The sequence below is a fragment of the Notothenia coriiceps genome, unplaced genomic scaffold (assembly GCF_000735185.1).
Source record: "Notothenia coriiceps isolate Sejong01 unplaced genomic scaffold, NC01 NC01_scaffold00024667, whole genome shotgun sequence".
In the NCBI taxonomy this organism is placed as follows: Eukaryota; Metazoa; Chordata; class Actinopteri; order Perciformes; family Nototheniidae; genus Notothenia; species Notothenia coriiceps.
This window is the reverse complement of record NW_011357368.1, coordinates 736,926-760,421: the sequence shown is the minus strand read 5'-3', so window position 1 is coordinate 760,421 and position 23,496 is coordinate 736,926. Positions and strand designations below refer to the sequence as shown.

The window sequence follows — 23,496 nt, the reverse complement described above, 5'->3', positions numbered from 1 at the left end:
GGGGGGATTGCGTAGTAATCAGCAGCGAACCGCTTCAACGCGTGTATTTCGGTGTATTCACGGCATTCATTTTGTTATTCAACAGTATTGTTGTTTTATAGTTATTTATTAATGTAACCCAATGTGTGTTCTTTGAAATTGAAAAGGGTATCGCATTGTGTTTGTTACTTTCGTTGCAGTTGTATATGTCTTAAGTGTAATTTGGCTTGGCTTCCTATTTATGGACATGCTTTGCTTGCAAGGAGAGTTAGCGCAGTTGACAGGAAGTTGTTGTTGCATTGGAAACAACGTGACGGAGAAAATGAATATCTACATATAAAGACGGAGAAAGTAAACGATAACGTTTATGGTTAAGTGTTGGCACCCCCAGAAGAGGCACAAGCTCTTATGTTGATATTGGAGATTTCAATAAATTCAATTTGAAAAGAAAACGGGAAAAAACAAACAAAACGAATATCCGAATAACGAAATTGAAACCCGAATAGTACTCCAACGAACGAATATTCGCGTACAGCCCTAACACGCACACGCACACACACAGGTTAGACCAGTGTGTGTGCTCACAGTTAGTGGCTGTAAAAGTGCGTGATGCTGGAAGGGGTGATCTGTGGGAGGTGTGTTTTATTCAAATCAGACAAGGTGTATTTTATGGGATGCCAGATTAAGTAGTTTTAGTAGGAGATGTGTGATCAATCTGCCAAGAATAAGAAATGTGAGTCTCCTGTCATTTCACTTTGCCTCAGGCTGAAGCAAATTAACACTGTCTGTTCCCTCAACCCAAAGTAAGTTCAATAGCAGGAAATTAATGTAAGACAATGGAGCGTCCCCAAAAGTGGGGTGTGTGTTTGGTTGTGTATTTAGGATTGCAGAGTTATTTATATTTAATCCATATATTGATGTAGCCTTTGTTCAGTGAAATATTTCTGAATAGAAATCCGATAGAGCAGACTAGCTATTAAAAAAGAAGAATGATGACAATATTAACATTATTATGCTTGTCGATTGTGTTTGTTACGTGCCAGGCAGGCTGTACTTGTGGGGTTTTCTTTCCCTCCTGTGTTTCTCTCTTCTCCCTGTCTTCTGCACAGCTAATCAGCAGCTGATCGGAATCTGCCTGTGCACCTGAATCTGATGGCTGATTGGATCCCCTCACCCTCAGCTGGCCTATCAGCAGCCAGGGCCGACCATAAAGGAGGCACCCAGGAAGTCTTCTCTCTCTCACTCAATTAATCCATGCAAATGCAGATTTGATAGATAGAGCTCTTTGTACATTTTACTTCACTGGAGGGCAAACTCTCCATTGATCTGGAGCTGTTTTTAATGACACTAAAAACGGTAAAGAGTATTTTCCTCTTAAACCACTTTTTGCTTTAATTCTGAGGCACTGAGGCTTTTCTTTGTTGATGCTGTTTTACATCCCATCACATTTTCACATTGTAGTCTTATTTTCTGTAACACGCAGAGCCTGATATCACTACCTATTGAAGATTGGCTTTTATGCTGATTGTCACCTCCATTTTTGTGACACATCTGATTGGCTAAACTCCTGCAAAGCTTTTTTGCTCCAATAAAAGCAAAATTCTCTTTCTTTCCTTTCTCTTTTTCTCTATGAGCTGGGTTCTGCCAAAAAGTCACAGTTGTGCTCTGCTCAGTGCCTGAGATCAATGTCAAAGGACTTATAGGTTCATATATATACAAAAAAAGAACACTGACACAAGGAAGCATACTCTGCAAAAGCAGAAAGGATTTGAGGTGGAATGAATGTAAAAGATACAATGCATTATGGTTAGTTCACTTCCATTCTACTCTATTGTTCTCTGTAAATGATTTGCACACATGTTCTGCCTCAGTTTCATTCACTCCCTCACTCTCTGAACCCTCCACAAGAATCTGCTGTCATGTGCAATCATAAAAGTGAAGAAGAAAAACATGACCTATTTCGAGTCTTGATTTGAAGGCATTCTTTTTCTGAAAACCTTCATGGATATTTCATAAGGGAAAAGGAAAGGTGTGTGTGTTCGTTCTGTGGGAAGGATCAAGATTTGAGTGCATGCATGAGACATACAACTAGTTTGGAGGATACTGAATTAGACGGTCATTTTTGTTCAAAAGGAGATCCTTGCAATGTTTCAAAAAAATATCAAATGTGATACTAACGTTAAGTCTTGGGTTTGTGCAAGGGCAGGGCTTTCTCATTTGTACTCTTTTGAAAAAAAAAATGTATTTGATTCAGAACAAGGAAAAGTTTCTCTCTATTGTGTTTGACATTACTATACAAAAGGGAAACCATACCCACATTCTTAATATGTATACATTTTGGCAGTATCTGACAGATAGAGCATATATCTTAGGGGAATTTGCTTATTATTTAGTTGATCGAACAATTCAAGATTCACGTATATATATGTAACAACAATATAAATAAAAATAGTGCAACCTCAGTTGTTCAACAGTCTTATTGCCTGTGGGATGAAACTGTACCTGAGTCTGGTGGTTTTAGTTCTGATGCTGCGTTATCGCCTGCCAGACGGCTGCAGACAGAACAGTTTGTGGCTGGGGTGATGGGGGTCTTTTGTAATCCTGAGGGGCTTTCTTCCTGAGGCACTGGGAGTAAAGGTCCTCCATGGAGGGCAGCTCCGTCCAGGTGATGTTCTGTGCAGTTTTCACCACCCTCTGGCCGTTTCTCAATGTCAAGTATACCTGCTGCAGAGTCACTATTTCAAGTACTACGTCATTGAGTGGCGCCGAAGGACTGTTTAAATGCATGTTAAATGCCCAGCATTCGGCGCCACTCGATGACGTAGTATACTTGAGCCGCTGGGAGTAAAAGTCCTCCATGGATGGCAGCTCCGTCCTGGTGATGTGCTGTGCAGTTTTCACCACCCTCTGTAAAGCCTTACGATTAAGGGCGGTGCAGCTGCCGTACCAGGCCGTGATGTAGCCAGTCAGGATACTCTCTGTGGTGCACCTGTAGAAGTGGCAGAGTATCCTGGAGTCCAGGTTGAACATGTGCAAGCTTCTCAAAAGTGAATGGTAGTTTTGTTCTTATTAAAAGAAACTGTATATATTTTCACTTCAGACTGACACTCAGAAAAAAACTAGCAGATCAACCAATATATGAATTTGGGTAGAAATGGCAGTATAAAAGAGACAATATGAAATTAATTTAATTTCAACTTTAGACACACTAGACAGCTAATTACTGTAAGAGCAAAAAGATCCCAATCACTGTAAATAACCCCAAAGCAGATACCACAAAACTGTACACGCACACATTGGCAAAAATGAACTGTCATATTTTTTTATATTGTTGACATTTCTCCACTTCATCCCCCCCGAAGACACTTGAGGCAGACAGGCGCAGCAGCTAAGAGCTGATCTTTGTGTTTATGGGTCGTCATCACCACCCAGCCATATTTCCCTGGCCCTCCGGATAGCACTGTGCATGGATAGACTGTGAGAGTGACATTTCTAGGCCATTAACACCCGTTGCCTTCCTGTTCCAAATCCAGTGATGAATTTTACAGAAGTGAATCTAATACCCTGACATTTAGGCCTTCTGTTTAATGCAAGCCCCCGCAGCGCTGTCCTCAGTGAATGGGCTCCTGTAAGAAACAATGGAACATGAAGCAGAGTCTAATAATGTTACATTTAGGTAGAGCAACGAAAAGGGAGAAGTGCTGCTAGTATTGTCAGGTCCATTTATTCCTAACGTTATAAAGACTTCCTTTCAAAATCCTTTACATGTTAAAAAGAGATTTCAGCCAACGGCCAAGTCCTCATTACTGTGATGAGAAGAACAACCGTACATGTATTATGTAAGACTATGTCAAAGAGAAGATCAATTAGTTACGTCACTTTCGATTTGGAGTTTCAGAAGTACATTTTATTCTATATCTTTCAGATTCAATGTTTTTCTTCTGCAAGACAGAAACAAGTTATACTGAAAAGCCTACGCCAGCCTGGAGGGAATAGAGTTTATCATTCCGGTATAGTAATTTTAAGAATTAAAAATAAATAAAGCATGTCTGGGCAAAAGTCATTTAGGTAAAATACTGAACATTTGTGTCATTTTTCTTTAGGTTGTATGTGTTCTGAAAGATATCATCAAAGGCAACAGTTTCAAAGTCATGTCCTTAAGATGAACGATTCTCAAGACGAAGATCGAGACAGAGCTGGACAGCATGAAACCAAATGTATTAATTTGATATGTAAGACCTTATTTTAGAGTTGTTAATATCCAAACAAATTAAAAATATGTCCAGCCTGAAATCTACGTATCCAACAGTTGAACACATCTGTGCATGTGGACACAGTGTATTGTAAAACAGAAACATGTGGGTGTTTATTAAACCTTTTTTGAAAAAAGATATATAGACATATGTCAGATTTACACGTGTAACATGTGAAAGTGGAGACTGTTCTGTTACAACTGAGGCTTTTTCATTAGACAAGAAAATGATACAACTAACTGCTTCCCCTGTGTTTCCCAATTTGACATGGTTTCATGTTGATAATGAGTAACTCCTACAACCAGTATAGAAACGGAACACAATGACTTGAGCTGCAATTTAACAAATATTTTCCTGATCTGGCGGAACTTATTATAAAGTATCACCAGTTCAGCCTCCAGCAACACCAACTTTAGACAGCTTATTGAACCTTCCAATTCCAATCTAGCAACTTTTCACACACGCTGATCATTTATATAGAAGGTAGCTAGGTCAAATAAATGTGAGTTGAATTGTTCCTGATGATTGAGGTGTGTGTGTGTGTGTGTGTGTGTGTGTGTGTGTGTGTGTGTGTGTGTGTGTGTCACACTGTGGTCCTCAAGAGAAATGGATATCATTGTTCTGTTGCTTACCTTCCTTTATTCCCTCTCCCTTGTGTGCGGGGGTGTATGCTCCTGTGAGAGGAGGAAGGACGGGGGGGCAATGCAGCTGAAGTCATTCACATACTTCATAAGATGGCAAGACCCATGCTAAGAGAATATACCTTTTTTCTCCTCATTTCTTTCTTGCTGTCTCTCGGGTCAAGTTTTATTCCCTTTTCTTTATTTTGGTTATTATGGTTGTTAAGAACAACAGCATGAACACCTCTACAAAGCTTTTCAACACAACACCACAGCAATAAATCCAAAGTGTGTTCCGTGTTGGCGAAATACCCAGCATTTCCTATTATTTATTAATCTTCAATTTCTAACTTTTAGATTTATAAGCAAAGAGCATTAAATCAGCACATGAATGAACCCCTGATGTTTAGCCAGCACTGATCAACTATTTCACTATTTCACCAGCAGAAAGCCAAGACCACTCCAGTAAGATATATACAGAATATTGTATCAGTCAGGATTAATTTTCTATACAAAGACCTTTTTCAATTGTTTTCTCAGGCTAAACTGCACTGTGTGTGATGACTGAGGGATTAACGGACACAATCAAATACATTTCAGCAGCAAGAACACAGTTAAACGGTCATGAGTTGAGGATAATCAACATATTTGGAGTAAGCCGCTTTGAATTTTTTTTATTTTGATAGATCAGATGGATATTTACTCAAAGATTATAAGGATTTAGATTATTAGTATTGAAATGTAAGTTTTATTTCAGGCTATCATCTTAATTCCTTTCATTTATATTGAGATGTTTTGAATATAGACCATTTTAATTTAGACATCCGGATACTTGCAGCTTGTAGTTAATGAGACATCTACTCTCCCCATCATTAATCTGCTACATTTGTACAAATAACACAATTATCTTTACAGTTTACAAGTTTAGCTAGAGTTGAATGGCGCTTTGAAATAAACTTGTAGATGCAGATCATTTCAGGCAGCTGTTTGATGGATTCTCATAACATTTGATGATCCTCGTCACGTCATCGTCAACTGTCTGCTGTCTTGACAAGTTACATGCAGTCCAAAGAACACGCTGTGATATCTGTCATGCACTTATTTTATTCCTCATTAGTTTCTCTCTTTTCCTGTTGATGTTTCTACCCACCTCCTCATCTTCCTGCTCGATTCCCGCCTGGAGTCTATGTGTCTTTTTTCTGACATTTCGCTCCTGCTGAGAGATTAATTGGCTATCTACCTCTGAGATGAATATAGGTGCCTCATGGGCATCCTTCAGTTTGCCTTGTCATCACACACAATTACACCATATACATACACACACTCACTCACATACCTCTCCCCTACAGTCTTTTGTCAATCTGGTATTGTCACACTGGGAATGACGACACACAGCTCAGCACTTGATTCTTCTTTTCATGTCTTGAGAAAACACAATTTGATAAATGTGTACTTGATGTACTTGAAGCTGACTGTGGTATTTAACAGTTTCATTTATAATCAAACCACGAGCTTGCCTGCTAGGCGTACATGCTGTACAAAGCACATAAAGCAGATAGGTCACCAGAGACAAAAGCTTAAGCCTTTGATGATAAAAGGATCAATCACTCCGCTAGAGGACGACCAGGAAGGTTTAGAAAGATTTGTGGTGTTATTGGACACATTAGAAGAATGCTTGAGCTCCGATTTGTGTCCCGTGAGCAGATTTAAAGATTTTTGTATTCTAATCAGATGTTTTTTTTCTCCTAAATGGAAAGTATATGTCAGACTGTTATAGATTGAAAGCACTTAGCCCTCTAAAACATAGCTTTACAGGATTTTCTGCTCTTGGAGAAAATAAGCTACAGAAGTTGCTCTTTCTCCATTACTCTATTTTAAACTTTCATGGGCTTCCTGAGTGAGTCCAACGCAGAGTAAATGCTGTGGGAGGAGGTCTTGTCAGGCTACGTTAACTAAGAGCTGCGATGAGAGAGAGGAGAGAGCAGCACAGTCCGTCAGTTCAGCTGATGAGTTGCATATTTTACGCTATATTTGGTTAACATCTCTTGTGGATGTTTTTAGAATGCGCTCCAGCCTTACAGGAGAACCATTTAAAGTTCAGAACAAATTCCCATGAGAGGATTAGATTTTAGACACAGGGAGTGGATAGGGAACAAACTGCGAAGAGGTTATTCACCCATTCTATTTATACAGTACATAAGACCTGGTTCGGTTGCCTCCTTCCCGTAAACTAAGTTAGAAACCTGCAGTGTTGGAAAACACAATCTATGCTTTTGTAATCTTTTGAGCATCCGAGCCATCGCATGAAATGTTTTTCACACTTCAGGCACTCTGGGTGACACCTTGCCAGTCAGGCTTTCTCATGTCATAAACTGTATTTAAACCAATAGTTAAAGGACAGTGACATGAAACCCTTGAGTACATACTGAAATAGAAATCAATCCAAGCCCTATGTGATGTATTGACTGCCACAACAAATTACCCGGTAATAGTCACCTTCAGTAGGATTTGCAGTTGTTCTGAAGTAGAAACATGGTTGTCATAATATAGTAACAATACGTTTATTTAAAATCAAGATAACCTCACTGCATGACAGGAAATGTAAGCCCTGTAGTGTTTTCATTTATCTCAGTGGCTTCCATTTGGTTGTTTACTGTTCCTCACGTAATGAAAAGTTAAAACGTTGCCTGTTGTCTTGATAAATCCAGTGTAGTGCCCTTTTCCAAAGCAATAATTCCACAACTACATTTAGAGTCATCTCTGACATTACAAACCGAGGGAGACAAAATGTGGAGTCATTTCACAGGATGTATTATCTAATGATTGCTCATGTGGTGCACACAATCTATATCTTAGTGTAAGTATCTGTGCTTAGTATGGGCTTGGTAGACGCTGCTGTACCATCCATATTGTCTACACACAGTACAACAATATACCAATATTTTCCTTGTACACAAATCATGAGCAATGACATAAAAGGGGACAGTGTTAACATCTCGTTTATTTTTCATGTGTTTGTAGGTTTGTTGAAAAAAAACTGTTAACAAAAGTTTGCAAACTCCTGTGTATGCGTTTGTGTACCGTATATGTGTATGGATGCTCAGTGTTTCCCCTAGGATGGAGTCATAGCAGCGGTGCTAAGGCACGTGGGCCCAGCATAATGTGAGCGCGGAGCGCGTGGAATTTTTTAGTGCGTGCGAAGTGCGCCCCGCCAATTTGTTTCTATGTGTCAGCACAAGAAAGGCTCTTGAGGCCTAGTACCAGGGCCGGTTCTAGACAATTTGCTGCCCTAGGTGAGATTTTAGGCGATATCTTATGTGTAAAGAATAAATGAAAAATTTCTACAAAAGACAAATACACTGCAATAACAGAAACTTATTGACATAGGTAATAGACGTAAAAATGGCTTCAAATGTATTCAGTATTGTATGAACATGTTTGAATTGGGGGGTGGACGTCACATCCTTTAGGGGGGTCCGGGGGTATTGTAAAATGCTTCAATCTGGTGCACTTTGAGCACACAATTACTAGAGACCTGATCTAGGGGGCACAACTCTAAAACGCCCATATGAAAAAGATCGGTTTACATTTTAATAATCAAATAAGTATGTGAACATAACCAATAACTACCATAGCCAATAACAAATAAATGTAGCTTATTTTATTTTTTTCTTGTTCATTCATATCTTATTTTATCTAGTTAACATTTATTTATTTATGCACATTTTTGTATCTCTCCAACTTTAAACGATATTTTTGGTTTACTGTCCTATAGTATACATTGGAATGATTTCAAACCTGTTTTTATTTATCCTAATAATTATAAAGGAGTGCCTTGGAAATATGTGTTTACATAATTTGTGGTCAAAACGTTTGAGACCCACTGAGATAACTTAGACTAAAATTAACTATCTAAATACTCAGAGAGTCCTTTACCTCACTGAGCCTCTCAGTCTGACAGGAGAGCTCTCCTCCACCCTGGTTGTAGAAACATCTACTTCTTATATCCGTTAGCGCAGCTAGCACCAGATTCTAATAACATCAGCGCCGGTACCGGTGCGCCCTCTCCCTTGCTCGCTCTCTCTCTACCACGCTACCACTTTGGCTGTGAGCTGCGGGCGCCTGATAAGCCAACATCCCCCACTTTCATCACTTACAGCGCCCACTGTACAAGCCAAATTAAACGTGTAACCGGGGTGAAAAGGGTGTTACATTTACTTAATTATGAATGTTGTTACATCAAGGCCGAACATTTGGATGAGTACCAACGGTCAAAAATGTTTTTCCCTCCCAGAGCTACCAGCGCAGCGCCCCCCAGATCTGGCGCCCTAGGCGACCGCCTGTGTCGCCTATGCCAGTAATACAAATACTACAAATCCACATAACAAACAATCAAAAATGAAAAAGGGTAGCCACTTATTATTATTTTAAGAAAAAAAAAAAACAATTATTTTTTTTTTGGGTACCTGGCTTGCTCCCCCTAGCAGCGGCGCTCATATTTCAGCAGCGGCGCTGCACCGCCACTATTTGTATATAGGGGAAACACTGCTAACCCTGACCTTAACCCAAGCCTGAACTGGAGCTTGACCTAACCCCAAGTAAGGCAGAGACCAATTTAGTTGCTAAATTGCATCCATTTACACATCACATTTACAGCCTCCAGAACACATGACAAAATAGCAGACACAACTAGAGAATGCTTTTCCTGAAAAGAAGTTGCTCAACCCTGGAAATATCTAAATGATTGAAAAGTAAAGTAAAATAATTAAAAAGGGAAGACAAACAAAGCAAAAAAACTCAACTTCATTTTATTTTGAATGTTTTCAGCACACCACAATCCTGCCACCTGTTACCATTTTACAGCTTTTATTTTGAAAATCGAGACATTTCCGGGGACCTGGGATTTTTTTTTGACATGGTTAAGACTCTTATTCTGAAATGTCTTGAGGTGAACATTGTTCAAATTCCTCCTATTGCAAATAAAAAAATAAAATGCACTGCAGAAATAGCAATGCTGGTACTTTCTGTTCTGTTCGGTTGTGTCATGTTTCGCAAGTGTAGGAACAACTGCATTTCGCTGTGAAACCCTGTGTGGCAAGAAAATACATCATTCTTGAGTATCCTCCTCTAAATTCCCAAAATAAAAGTCCCAAAGTATAATTATAAAAACCAAGAGTTGTTTTATTTGTTTTCTTAATATAATGTAATTTCTTTCATGTTTAACAAACTTGTCAAGTGAAATAAAGGTTTCTAAGTAAGTTGTAGATATACAGAAAAACTATTGACGACGACACACCATTTAATATATTTATTGTTGTCTGTCTTTTGTCTCTTTACATGGAAACACAAGATTGATTTCAAAGCAGGAGTTACAGTGTATAATGCATCAGACATGGGTCCAGTGCAAACATTTAAAAAACGTTTTGAACGGAAAGTAAATGAAATAGTTAAGGGGAATGTATATTCTTAAATATATATGTATTTAATATATTTGATTTCTTTACAACTTATAAGAAACACAGCTGTCCTGTCTGTCAATTGACATATAAAACGACACATTGCAAGCTGTTTCTATTTTAAATCATTACTGAGTTTGTCCACCATCCCTATAATATATTACCATATATAACCATGGACCTACAGGTTCAGAAAGAGCAATTTGGCCAATGGATGAAACAAAGAAGGCAGAAATCCACACCTAAAAAGTGTATAATAAGTATCTCTCCTTCATATCCTTACTTCCTATTCCTCTTTCAACTCATCATAACCAACGATCACTTCAAATACTAAATCCACATTTTGGCACCTTGAAACAGTGGCACCGTTATACCTCCGCAAAACAGCTCATGTTTTCAGGTAGGAATGTTTTTTTTGTAAGCAGGAATTGCTGGCCCAATCTTCCTGATATTAAGTGGAAAGGTGTAGCACTGGAAAAGGAAGTATTACATTTTAGAGTACATTGGCCTAAGCAGGTTGGCCTTGGCCATTGTCAATTCACGAGTAGTAAGGGAAAAAAAAAAAATGTGTTTATCCTCCACGGGATTTGGATCTGCTCCAACCTTTAATGGGTTCTTCTTCGCACCATGCTACTGTCTTCCACCAAGTTTCATGAAAATCTGGTAAGTGCTTTTTCCATAATCCTGCAAACAACCAACCCTAAAGCACCAATGGTTCGGCAGAGGTGTTGAATTGCTTTGTACACGTTTTTTCAAGTTTTGTAGGCAACAGCAAAACATGTATCTAAAAAGCAACATCCATATCTTTCTGTTAGCTGATACCTGACTCAAACCACCATCTACTTCCTCTAAACTCTGTCCTTCCTCCCCTGGGGAAGGAATTCCTGCTAACTGAACACCTGTTGCCATCTACATCACACCCTCCCACACAAACACACACTTTCTCTAAACTGCTCAGGTTGTACAGTCAGTGCAGCGCAAAATAATGTTATTTGTTGAAGTAAAACACATCCTTTATCCCTCCAATACTTAAATGTCTCTCCAGCTTTTCTTAATCTGGTGTGACTAATGTTTGGTGTGGATTTAGATCTGACATGTGAGAAGAAGAAAAGGAAGATCATTAGTGCAGCTTGGCTCAAATGTTCATCACAGGAGAAGACAGAGAAGTCGGTATTCCAATAACCCACTCAAATGTTCTCATTGTGTCTCAAAACTGTAACTTTAGGTGACGAATAGATTAGGTGTGACACTGACTCTGGATAGCTTGTAGCAGAAAAGTTGTTTTTTAAAGAAGGATGAAGAACGATGCAGATAATGCATGATGTTGAATGGAACATAAAATTAGCGTAATATATTTTTGGTAAAACCATAAAAAGATTATACCAAAAAAATGCCTTCAAAATAAAAGAATAAAACGTTTGTACTGAGCTAAAACGTAACCGTATAAGGATTGTAACCTGTCTTTGAACTTCCAAGTATCACTTTCTACACGACTGAATTCATACATTAGCCAAATTAAAACCCATCTGACCGAATCTCTCATGGTTATATGATTGCATAACAATGGTCAGCCAATGGTACTCAAACATTTACATTATTGCCTAAAAAAGCAAAGGATCTGTGATTGAATTCACACAAACTTGCTGGGAAAGAGAGTTTAAACAAAAGGCTGATAAATGTGAGTCATTTGGACACTAGCACCACACGGTCACCAGTGTTCGTGAACTAATGTCCACACACATTCTTTTTACTTCATATAATTTGAATTATAGTGTGTGAAATACAGTTTGTGCATTTTTTTTAATCTCATGTGGAAACTGCACAGCTAAGTAACTGTGTATGAAGAGAAAAAGTGCTGCTGCTAGCCAACCCGCTACTACATACGCTAGTTACCTGTTAGCTAACAATGTTAGCTAGAACATCTACTGCAGCTATAGCTAGCTTGAAATGTTAAACGGCTGTTAGCTAGCAATTGTGTTTAGATTGGTTCATAGTCCTGTATTTCCATGAACTGTAGCCATGTTAGCTATAGCTATCTGGTCCGGCGGCGGTAGTTTCCTGTATGAACAACTTAGCAATGCGACAGTCATTATCAGAAAGTACATTTTCCAGTTTAAAATATTCTCACAGAACCAGCTGCAATATTTATATCAAGTCAATAATGAAAACTCAACGAATATAATAGCCTCAACATTCAAGAGTAAATATAATATAGAGGATAAGAATAACAAAGTTAGCCATTTGGGCAAAATCGGACGAAGGAGGGTATATGGAACATGGACAAATTACAAATTCACATTTGAAGGTAACACCAATTATTTCTTCTGTCCAAAGCAAACAAACAAGGTTTCTTTTAAATGAAAAGTAAAACATTTCAATTGCATTTATTTCTGTTTCAATTTGCGAGAGACACATCATGTCTGGGAGATTCTTCAGGCCTCCACACGTCTGATTGGTCTAGTTCATATCTTTTTTTACAGTATAATAATATTGGCCTATCTCTAACTTTTAAATCATAGATAATCTCTCAACACCAAATAGTCAGTTGGGATTTGTTAGGTTTTTATACTGAAGTCAATACTTCTTTGGTGTTTCACTGTGTAAATGACAGTAAAAATAAAGAACATATACTCTACAGGCCCAGCTCATTGGATCCAGGCTCAACAAAAACACCTAAAAATAACCCATCAAAACAGGTGTGCGTCCCATGTTGGATAGTGTAAGAAAAACTGATCCAAAGCCTCAGTTATTTCTTCAATACAGACTACATAATGGCTTTAAATTTCACCACTGAGTAGAAAATCGACCACAAAACAAAATTCACAAGACACAATATTTGATCTTCGACCAAGAGCCTTCAAGTTCACTGTCAGTGGCTCCTGAACTTTCAAAAGGGTGTGGAAATAACATTCATAAGCCTGATCATAATTCTGTACACATACATAAAGATGGCTTGTCAATTATAAAATATTTAGAAAAAGGTGTATCTTACAAGAATATATACATCCGACGCTGTACAAAAAGAGATGCAGAAGAAATGATAATAGCCTGTTACTGCGGAATAGATTTATAATTATACTTGTGTTGAGTACAAGGCTAGTTAGGTCCAGATTATGGAATAATGAAACTAAAATGATATGGTCCATGACTTAGGTGGAGGGAATGCTTAAACTGGTGAGACACTGTATTGGGTTTATGTTACAAAAAACATACCTGCATCATCACCATATGTTTTTCCTAATACATTTGAAGCTTCTCCTGTGGTTTTAAAGAATACTTCAATGTCTGCCGTTACATTTTATGGCTTCATTGTGTTGTTAGATTGCTTCCGATTCACCCTTCTAATTCAATTGCATGTGACTTAATTTGAGCGCAGTTCAACCTTTTGTATTTAAAAAGCTACACGCAAACACATAATGATTTTAGAAAAAAGGAAGCAGAGTAATTCGTTCGATAATCTTTTGGGGACATTTTGGAAATCATAACTTTTTTAAATAAATCTTGTCTTTTTGGCAATAGAACATAATCAAAAGTTATTGAATTGCGTCTTCAAAACAGTAATTTAATCCTGAATATTAAAAACGATGGATTCAGTTCAAATGAAAGGATTGAATCTATGCTGTGTGGGGTGTTATACTGACTCACTGTCACCTCAGACAAGAGAAAAGGAAACTGCCTTGAATAATATATCAGTTGGTAGTGCATAATATAATACCGTCTAATAAAAGGATATGGAAATCACAGATTCAGGACTAATTAGTTTGGGTCCTTGATATCCGCTTCTAGTCAGGAAAAAAGAAAACATGACTGAAGGCCTTCATAAATAATACTGCTGAGGTATCAGAACCACATTGGTTCATGGACCTGGAATTTGATCAAACAGTTAACAATAATGTGTGTATCCGCCCTTTTATATTTAATCCACTACATATTTAAATATGTTCTACCTTGTCACATGCTTCACCCAAGTTTCATGAAAATTGGGCCAATAGTTTTTCTGTAATCCTGGTGAAAAACTGTAAAAAAACAGCAAGCAGTGTCAACAAAACAGGAATGACAATAGTTGTCAAAATGTTGGTCCCAATTTACTCTTTGAATGATGATATCCGTGGAGTGATGAAGGACTTGTTCTTGTAGTTTACTCCATCTTTAAACACATGTTGACAGCTGAACACCAGAGTAGAAGACGAGATAAGAATCCATGACTTGAATTGAACAAAAAAAAAGAGAGTTTGGATCCACTTACACAGCGAGATGTTGTTAAAGTAAATAGGAGCAAATAGCTGATGTACACATAGTAAGCAGAGTAACTGATATGAAGAAGGCCTTTAGAGAAATGGGAAAATGGCTAAATGATCCAGGAGAAAAAAATGATGGTCTGGTGTTCACGAGACGTCTCCACAGAATCAAGCCGGCAGTTTTGCTTCCAGGTAGGTTTGGATCAAACGGTCTTGATTTAAGAGATCCTTCAAGGAAAAACTCCAGGGAACAATGTTTTGTTTGCTCTTCACTTCACAGATGCTAACGTTGCTAGTTCTACCTTGTAATGCTTCCGTAAATGGGGGGGTGGTAGTGAACTAAAGCGCGTTTTTCGTTACATTTCACATCCAGATATTTGTGAGGCTGCAGCTGATTCAAGCTTCAGTATTCGAAGATGGAGCGATGGATTCGTTCGGTGTTTGAACCGCCAGAGATAGGATCAACTCACCATTCACAAGACAAAATAGAAAGATGGATCCAAGACTATTTGTTGATCTTTGTATGGGTGTAACTGTCCATAGAGATGAGTCGCCACGAAAATAAGAAGGCATCGCCAGAACAATGAAGACACCACCAGTTGATCCCAGAGTTACAGATCCAGTCGTTACCAGTTGAACAGCGAGTTCTGTCCCAGAGTCATGAAGTAAATCTGACTGCTGCCTCCTGACTGCACAGAGGCAAAGAACACCTGCAACAAGAGAGAGGAATTATGTAAAAAATATATTTTGAAAAATACATGTCTTACTGGGTTGTAGATTCAAGCAGATACTTGAGAGGTAAATATCTAGATAGACTTGAATTTGTACCTTGTCGTTCCTCTCACACAGGAACTTGAGTTTTTGAGCCTTTTTGTGCATGAAGACTCCCTCCAGGTTCCCAGTGTTCGCTGACCTCAGCTCTATGGCCTTTTCTCCCCAGCCCATCACCTGGTTGGACTGGAGGTAGGCTGGAGACAAAGAGAGAGGGAGAGAGAAACACAGGAAGCATGGTTATCAACTGAGGGTCAACATACGTCTAACACAAACACAGTTACCGTTCCACATTTCCCGTTACATTGCTCTCCATGACTCAAACGCAATTTGGCTGTCTTAGTATTCATTTTAAAGACAGTGGTATTCAAGTTGGTAGAAGCAAATGACCCCACACAAAACATCTACTTATCTTTTTCGTCTTATTCATGGCAAACAAGCGAGAGGTGCATACGCCACCGACGGGACTGTAGTTGGTAACAGGAATTATAGCAAGACACTGGAGCATTAACTGCTCCTGTAGGCATGTCTATGGTGTTGAAGTGGATGTGAGTCACGTGGAATAAAATGACATGTATGGTAACGTAACTTAAGATTAGTATGGTGACACATTTTGGGCTGCACAGCGAAGGTCGAAAAGAACGGACATGGTGAATAACAATTTGAAGCGGACCATCAATGACACAAACAAATCAACGGTTGTTTTTCATTCATCTAACTTTATTCAAACCTGCAATCAGCATTTGCCGATTGTTGGCCAGTTGAAGAGTTTTACCATATCGCCTGAACCTAGTGTGTATGTGAGTAAAGTCATTCCCTACACCAGCACAGACACACACAGAATCACTAGCATCTTATTTTTAGCCCATGTGTCCCAAATCTGTCCTCACAGAAACTGGTTCAGGGTCGGCTCTCAGCGCTCAGGGAAGCTGCTGACCTGAAGTCCGTTATTCAGAAAGCAAACCACTGAAAACACATCCAGCCGTAACTGAAGAGCATGTTTCAATCCTTGTAATGATGTGTGTGTGTGAGTGAAACTCACCGACAGACGCAGGCATCTCCCCCCACTGCAGCACCGTATCCTTGGTGATGCGTCCGTAGGTGTCGATGTAGACGCCCTCGTCTTCGTAACAAACCAGAACCTCCGTCCCGGCGCTGTTCGGCAGGATGATGATGGCATGGGGACGGATGGAGCCCTGGATCTATGAGACAAACGCACACATTAGACACTATTTAAACCAAAATTGTTTAAAGAAGACTTTTTTGTGATTAAATCACTTAAAGTTAAATAAACCAAAACAGTTGATTGGACACTTATTCATACAATAAATATCTCTCTGAACTGAACATTATATTCAAACTGTTGACATTAAATTCATATTTACGTTATTCAGATGTTATCTGACTGTATCTTTCAATAGCGAACGGAAAAAATAAGGTTAAATTCATAAACCAATAAAACCCACTTAAGTTAGAGATGAATGAAAATTATTCAAAAATGTATTTAAAAAAAAAAAACAGCGAATGGATTTTCCTGAAATTCAACGAGATACTGTACAGTTGATAAACAGATGAAAAAGAGTGATATGTGGTTCATCATAATATAATATTAGATCAATTAAAAAACATTTTAAGACCCTAACTAAAGCACAAAGGTAAATTGAAAATAAATGTCAATGATATTGAGCAGGACAGACGTTTCTTTAAATGAAAGGACACTTTAAAATCAAACTTTAAATATTTGAGAGATGTTGATGAACAACTGAGTGTTAAGGACACAACAAATCGGACATGTTCAGGCTATTTCAAGCCAAAACTAGCAGAATAAAAATAAAGTAAAAAATTCACTAGTGTATTAATAGAAACAATTCATTGACAGTATAATTTAACTCGTTTTTTGCATGAAAGCACAACTGCTGCACTCATCTAAAATAAATGTTTTGAAACAACCCCCTATACGTTTATTTTCGTTTTAACCAGTTCAGTATAATTTATTCAGGTAGTTCAGAAACAAGATCTGTAACCACCAGAAACCCGTATCTCACAAAAGCGCACATCTGAAGAGAGAGGGGATCCCTGCAGCAAACACAGCAGTGAAATAGTTACGCACGGTTTTGTTATGTTACAAAAAGCAGGTAAACATAGTTCACGAGACCGCGCCTCATACGTTACCAGAGTGTGAGCCACTACGATCCTGAGCATCAGAACAGGCATCCAGAGACGCAGCGCTATCTTAATCCTCTGCCTTGGAATCAGCATTGTTACATAGTTTGCAAGCAGCAGTGGAAGATGCTGGTGTGTGTGTGTGTGTGTGTGTGTGTGTGTGGGATTATTTAAGTGGGCAAGTGTTGCCTTGTTGAAATGCAAGTGTTGCAAAAGTGAAATGCTTTTAGCAGTAATTAGGTAATACAAATAAGGATACACAGCTGTGAAGAAAGCCCGGGAGTTTGACGTGTCCTCAAGAATACTCAGAGAAAGTAAATTGAGGATGATGGAGAGTGTGTGTGTTTGTGTGTGTGATGTACGCTTGACTGTGTGTGTAAGAGAGAAGAAGAAGCCAAGCTGTAGAGCTGAGATTAAATCGCAGCAGTATAAGGCACCGGTGTGGTAGGGAGCTGTGTGCACACTGGCTCAACAGGACACACAGTTAATGATGGCAAGAGAAGGAGGACAGGGGTGGAGTCTTTTTTAGAGCTTATTTCTCTTTTAGTAAGTCTGTCTCTCTTCCCCCTTCCAGCTCCAACTCCCCATGCTTATAGAAAGTGGCACAAATCCATGTTCGCTGGGGAAGTGTGTGTGTGCGTGGGCTTGGGAGAAAAGGGTTGAGAACATCAATGAGAGACTGAGAGGGCGATACAATTCACAATATAAAAAGTAGAAACTTCCTCACCAAGCTAACGGTGCAGATGAGACTTGGGCGATATGACGAGATTATCGTTCAGTTGCCTACTTGTCAACAATATCAGAAGTACATTTTATTATGGTACATCTTTTATGAATATTATTGGATATTTCGTCCCTTTCTTTCCCTTGCTTTGTCTATGTTCTACTGCAATGTTTTACTGTAGCTTATCAAAACAAGTAAGAGCTATGCTAGCAAGTTAGCAAGAAGCTAGCCTACTAAATTATCGTCCAACGTGATTAAAGGTTGGCTGCAAATATGGTCCTTACGAGGCCACGATTACAGACAAATATTTGGTTCTCTTCAGCTCTTTATTCAATCTCTCTCTTTCCCTTGCTTTGTCTATGCCATACAGCATTGTTGTAGCGTAGCCAACGGTTAAAACGTTAACATATGCTAGCAAAAAGCAAGAAACTAGCATATGTGTGATGCTGAACACAATCAACCACGTAGCCTTCACTACAGCAGAAAAGAAGTCCACTCTTATTAGCAAATTCATGCACATGAGCCAATTTGACAAGAATGTTAACAAAGTGATTTGTAAGAGATGCAATAACCAAGTAGGTCTTGGAATGGATGGAATTTGTGGATGGAAACACCACAAATCTCTATCCTTAAAACTCACTATCCAACAGAATACGCAATTCTGCAACAAACCATAACCAATAAGAGCAGCTGGACCAAAACTCCTGCCCCGGTGAGCGATCAACCCCAGATCAAAAGGGCTTCCGCAAGCGCAACAAATATAAACGCACGTATTTAGATGTATAACTATAAATGTGTGTCTCTGTTTTTAGCTTTGTTTTTAAGGATCATTTTGTATATATATATTTTTTATAAGAGCATTATCGTTAGTAGGATAACTTCAATATCGTCGTATATGGAATATTTAAAAAGTATTTCACAAAGACCTCCACTACTTTAATTTCAGATATAAAGGCATATAGGCTAATATGTGGCCTACACATTGTCTTAGCGCTCACTCCAATCTTCAGTCATCAGGTTGAACTCTGTTTTTCTTAAACCATGGCAAATATTCAAAGTGGGTATTGGCTTCATGGACACATTATCACAAAGTGATTAAAAGATGAGGAAAATCTTTGAATAATTCATTAAACCATAGAAACTGGAAAAGCCTGCTGCAGCCACCCACTCAACACCATATGTATGCACAGTGCATAGACCGTATATGAACCAACAAAACAAATAAATAACCTCAGAAATGCACTTTTCATTTATTACTGTATGCAAACCAGGCTAAAGAAAATATTTGTATTTCTTAAGTTTTTACACTTTCTTCATCTTGAACCTAAACCCTCTAGTTCTTTCTGAACATATTTAACCAGATGTGTTAGAATATGACTCACCGGAGGCTACAGTGAGATATATATGCCCACATACAGAGAGAATAAATCCCTTCTCTGTGTCTAATGGTACCAGCAGTGGGCAATTTGTTCACATTTAGAGAGGCAAATTAACTTTGGAGATGCAAAACACTTTACAGACTTCCATAAGTCATTGTAACTCAATGAAGGTTGAGTTATATAAATGCATTTCACAAATATTACCAACACATATCATAATGTTGTTGGATTGTTTGACATGTTTGGCCTGTGGATGCATTTCTGAGACTAACTGAAGAGAAGAAATGAAAAATATATTCTGCAGTGCGTCATATTGTATTTATAGACTGGTGGTGTAGGCAGCTGGGCTATGTATACCATTGGTAATTGGGCTTTATATCCTTTTTAGATGTCAGCATGGAAGCTCTACTACAAAACTCTAAACGAAAACATATACTACACTGATTTTAACATTTTAATTGTCCGTAAATTCACAGCAAAACAAGTTTCCGCTTATAAAAAATAAATAAAAAATGTGGGCACCCTACAGCTTGAAAACAAACAAGACAACAAAATACAGCCACATTATCTGCTCTACTTTTTTTGTGTGGCCGCTAGAAGATTGTATTGCTGTCAGACAGCTGTGAGCGATAAAGCTCATTCATAAAAAGTGAGGGCAAACACCTTCAGGTTGGTGTTCATGGTAAAATAACAATGTTTAAGAAACATATAGTCACACGGTAACACTTTATATTCAGGTACACAAATTCACCATCAACTAGTTGTTAATTAACATGCATATTAGCAGTATATTGGCTCTTTATTAGTTATTATAAAACACTTATTAATGCTTTATTCTACATGACCATATTCTACAACTAATAGGCCACTAGTTGAGATTTTTATATATACAGATGTAGCACTTCATTTCAGACTCCAGCTTCCTGCCTACGACCTGCCTAAAACCAGTATAGAGGAATGTTAAGCCCTCCCAATATTTTCCAAGAGGGCATTGCCAGATTTTCAATTTCAGGTTTTAACCAGGAGATGGCGCTTCATTCAAAATACAGAAAGACAAGTTTCATGGACTTTCAGTTGTGTTTTGAAGAGCATTTGAACACATCAATATTTTAGATACTATACTAAAATATATCTAATCTTGTAGCTCAATAATATATAGTCTTTATATATTAAATAATCATAATAATAATGTAAATGTTTACATTACACTTTATTTGTTATGCTCATACTTTTACCTTTACAATCGTTTGCTTTAATATGCAGTATATTTGTTGTATATTTTTGTGTTTGCTTCCTCCTGCTCCCTTTCGGACACATACTGTATGATTTATTATTATTATTAATATGAAGATATTATTAAGATAGATAAGATGTTACTTTATTGATTGAACATTTTAGTTTAGAATGTGCTGTCCCACGGTAATTCAGAAGGCTCACAGGTCACATTGCGACCATTATTTAAAACAATAGGTGCTTTCACACCGTCTACAGTTTGATTTGTATAGAGGGAGCTCTGTGGCTGAATGGCCAGATTAGGTGCCGCGCATTTATCATAGGTGATCAGAGCTAACTGCCTGCCGTCAGATTTCATTTAAAAAACAGATCTGATTTTAAGACTATTTCTGCGCTCATAAAGAATGATAAGAATAAGAATAATGCGTATTGAACTGGTTTCATTAACTAGTGAGTTTATTTAACAATAGAACCGCCAATCGGGTCAATTTGTGTGATGTGTGTTGTGTTTGTGCAATGTAACTTTATTTCAACAAAATATTAAAGTCTCACAGTCCGTGACTTTTCCTGAAAGTGTGTTAGCACCCTATGTTGTTAAAAATTGCATTCTAATAGCGGGATTTGACGGTTTTAGGTAGGCCTATACAAAAACCTCTGGCGGTTCTAGTGTTAAGGTAATGTACAGTAGAAGCCCTTTTTTATCAGTAACGAATTTAGCAGTTGAACATAAAAGTCAAACTAACATTGCAAGCCAGTGTTGTGTCTACTGTAAGCTTGTCACTCAGAGTAACCTACAGTTAATTTAGCTGCTGGAGAAGAAAGATCAGGGGGGGAGGGGGGAGAGAGCTTTGGTTGATGGGCCATTAGTTATGTAAATACACAGCTGAAAGCTGCCGTTTCATTCAGACTGTTTAAAAAATGGTAACAACGGACTATTTTTCTTAGCGGATGCATGTCAATTTAAATCAATACAACTATTTTTTAAATCAATAAAAACATTTCAATTAATATTGGGAGTCATCTCATTACTTTGTTGAGAATGTGGCCATGTAATAAGCGGGATAATTTGCAGCGACTTGTTCCTTATGGGGAAAATAACACCCTTCATGCTGATCAAGATCCCTCCGCTACGCGTTGGGATCCGGATCTGCCGTCGAGGCTCCATTAAAATATAAATATTTTTAGTGAATTTCTGAGTTTAGGCACGTTAATAACGTTTTAATGAAGTTGAATACAGTATATTCATATGTGTCAGTGATTTCATGTCAATTGTGGTGTGTGTAAACATAAATGATCGTTGTGAAGATGATGATTAAATTAGGATTAAAAATCGAGAGCCGGGCTGCATTTCCTCCTGTTCGTTTTTTTTGACTAAACAACATTATTTTGTTAAATAACAACATGTTGATGTTCTCCTTAAGTTTCGGTGGGTCCCGCCATACCAGTAGTAATTGTTTATACGGACAAAATTACCATTCTAATATGCTATGTTGCTTCGATGTTGTAGTTAGTGCTTCGTGAGACCGTTGTCGTCGGAAGTTTTAACCGGTCGCTCCATGAGGCCCCGGAGTCCCAAATTTGGTAGGTCGAACCGTTTCTAAATGGTAGAACCCTCGCCTCCTTCTCTCTCGGACCGGGCCCTTCATTTTGTGTCCGAATGTATGTTTTTGTCTGTCCCTCCTTAACTGGACCCCACCCCTTTCCGGTAGGGGAGAGATATCCCAGTAAGAGTAAACCCTCTAATGTTTGTGCTGACCAGGACAGTCGATGGGTTAGTCGGGCGCTCCGGTCGGTCCTCTGGGGCCCTTTTTGGTTTTTCAGAGAAGTCGAAACCCCCTACTATTTTGTCTCTGGGATGCCCCACAAGCCCGTGTCCCTGGCTGAGGTTTATTGTTCAAAACAATAGACATAGAGTGTAGCAACGTCGGTCCCCCCCCCCGTGTGTGTGTAAGGGGTATTATAAACCGGAGAGACAGACAACGCGGTGAAGTGGGGAGAACAATGGTGTGTGTTCACGCTAGTAAATAATGTTTATAGTGTACGACTCACATGGAGTTATAGTTTATTATTGCTACGCTTTTGTAAGTGAAAAACGGTAGAGTTCGGTCGAGTCGATGACTCCGGGGCGAAGAGTCTTATCCTATTTTGAAATGTGTCCACGGTAATACCTTGTCGTGAGTAAAAAAAACAGGAATGGCGGTTTGAGGTCTCTTAAACCGGAACACCAAGTTCTTATAAGGGAGCGAGTGTAGAAAGTGAACGTTTTATTTCCGAAAGTGAAACGTATAAAGGTAGAAAGAAAACATGTGTCTGACCGTAAATAATAACTATGTTTCATTAATTTGTGTTTGTATATAAAATTCCTATACATCTAGAAAGGGATATAAACTGTACGACCATAGATTCCGGCCTTCTTACGAGCAAGGACAGTACGGTGTGCCCGCAGGAAAAACGTATGTCTCGATTATTTTGTACAAATTCCGGCCATCTAAGAGGTGTTAGCCAACAATCCCGTTAAGTCATGGTTGTTGTACCTTATATATTCGCTGTAATTTTTAGATTATATAGTGTTGTGTGTGTGTGTGTGTGTGTGTGTGTGTGTGTGTGTGTGGTGTTGTGTTGTGTGTTTAGTGTCTTTTTATACCTTATATGACATAAGTTGAAGAATGTTGCATAATTG

General features: G+C 38.4%; 2 protein-coding genes across 2 annotated transcripts in view; one reads left to right on the top strand and one right to left on the bottom strand.

Annotated features, from left to right (window-relative positions):
• Positions 1 to 23,496, top strand: part of LOC104955149 (Kv channel-interacting protein 2) — a 182,767-nt gene that overhangs the window by 17,098 nt on the left and 142,173 nt on the right. The gene's annotated exons all lie outside the window — the stretch shown is intronic.
• Positions 10,146 to 17,891, bottom strand: LOC104955148 (mitogen-activated protein kinase kinase kinase kinase 4-like). The gene is made up of 4 exons (XM_010782376.1): positions 17,490 to 17,891; positions 16,360 to 16,519; positions 15,375 to 15,514; positions 10,146 to 15,256 (listed from the first exon to the last, which is right to left on the bottom strand). Exons 1-4 carry the CDS (start codon positions 17,574 to 17,576, stop codon positions 15,173 to 15,175), a joined length of 471 nt encoding a protein of 156 aa, XP_010780678.1. The 5' UTR covers positions 17,577 to 17,891; the 3' UTR covers positions 10,146 to 15,172.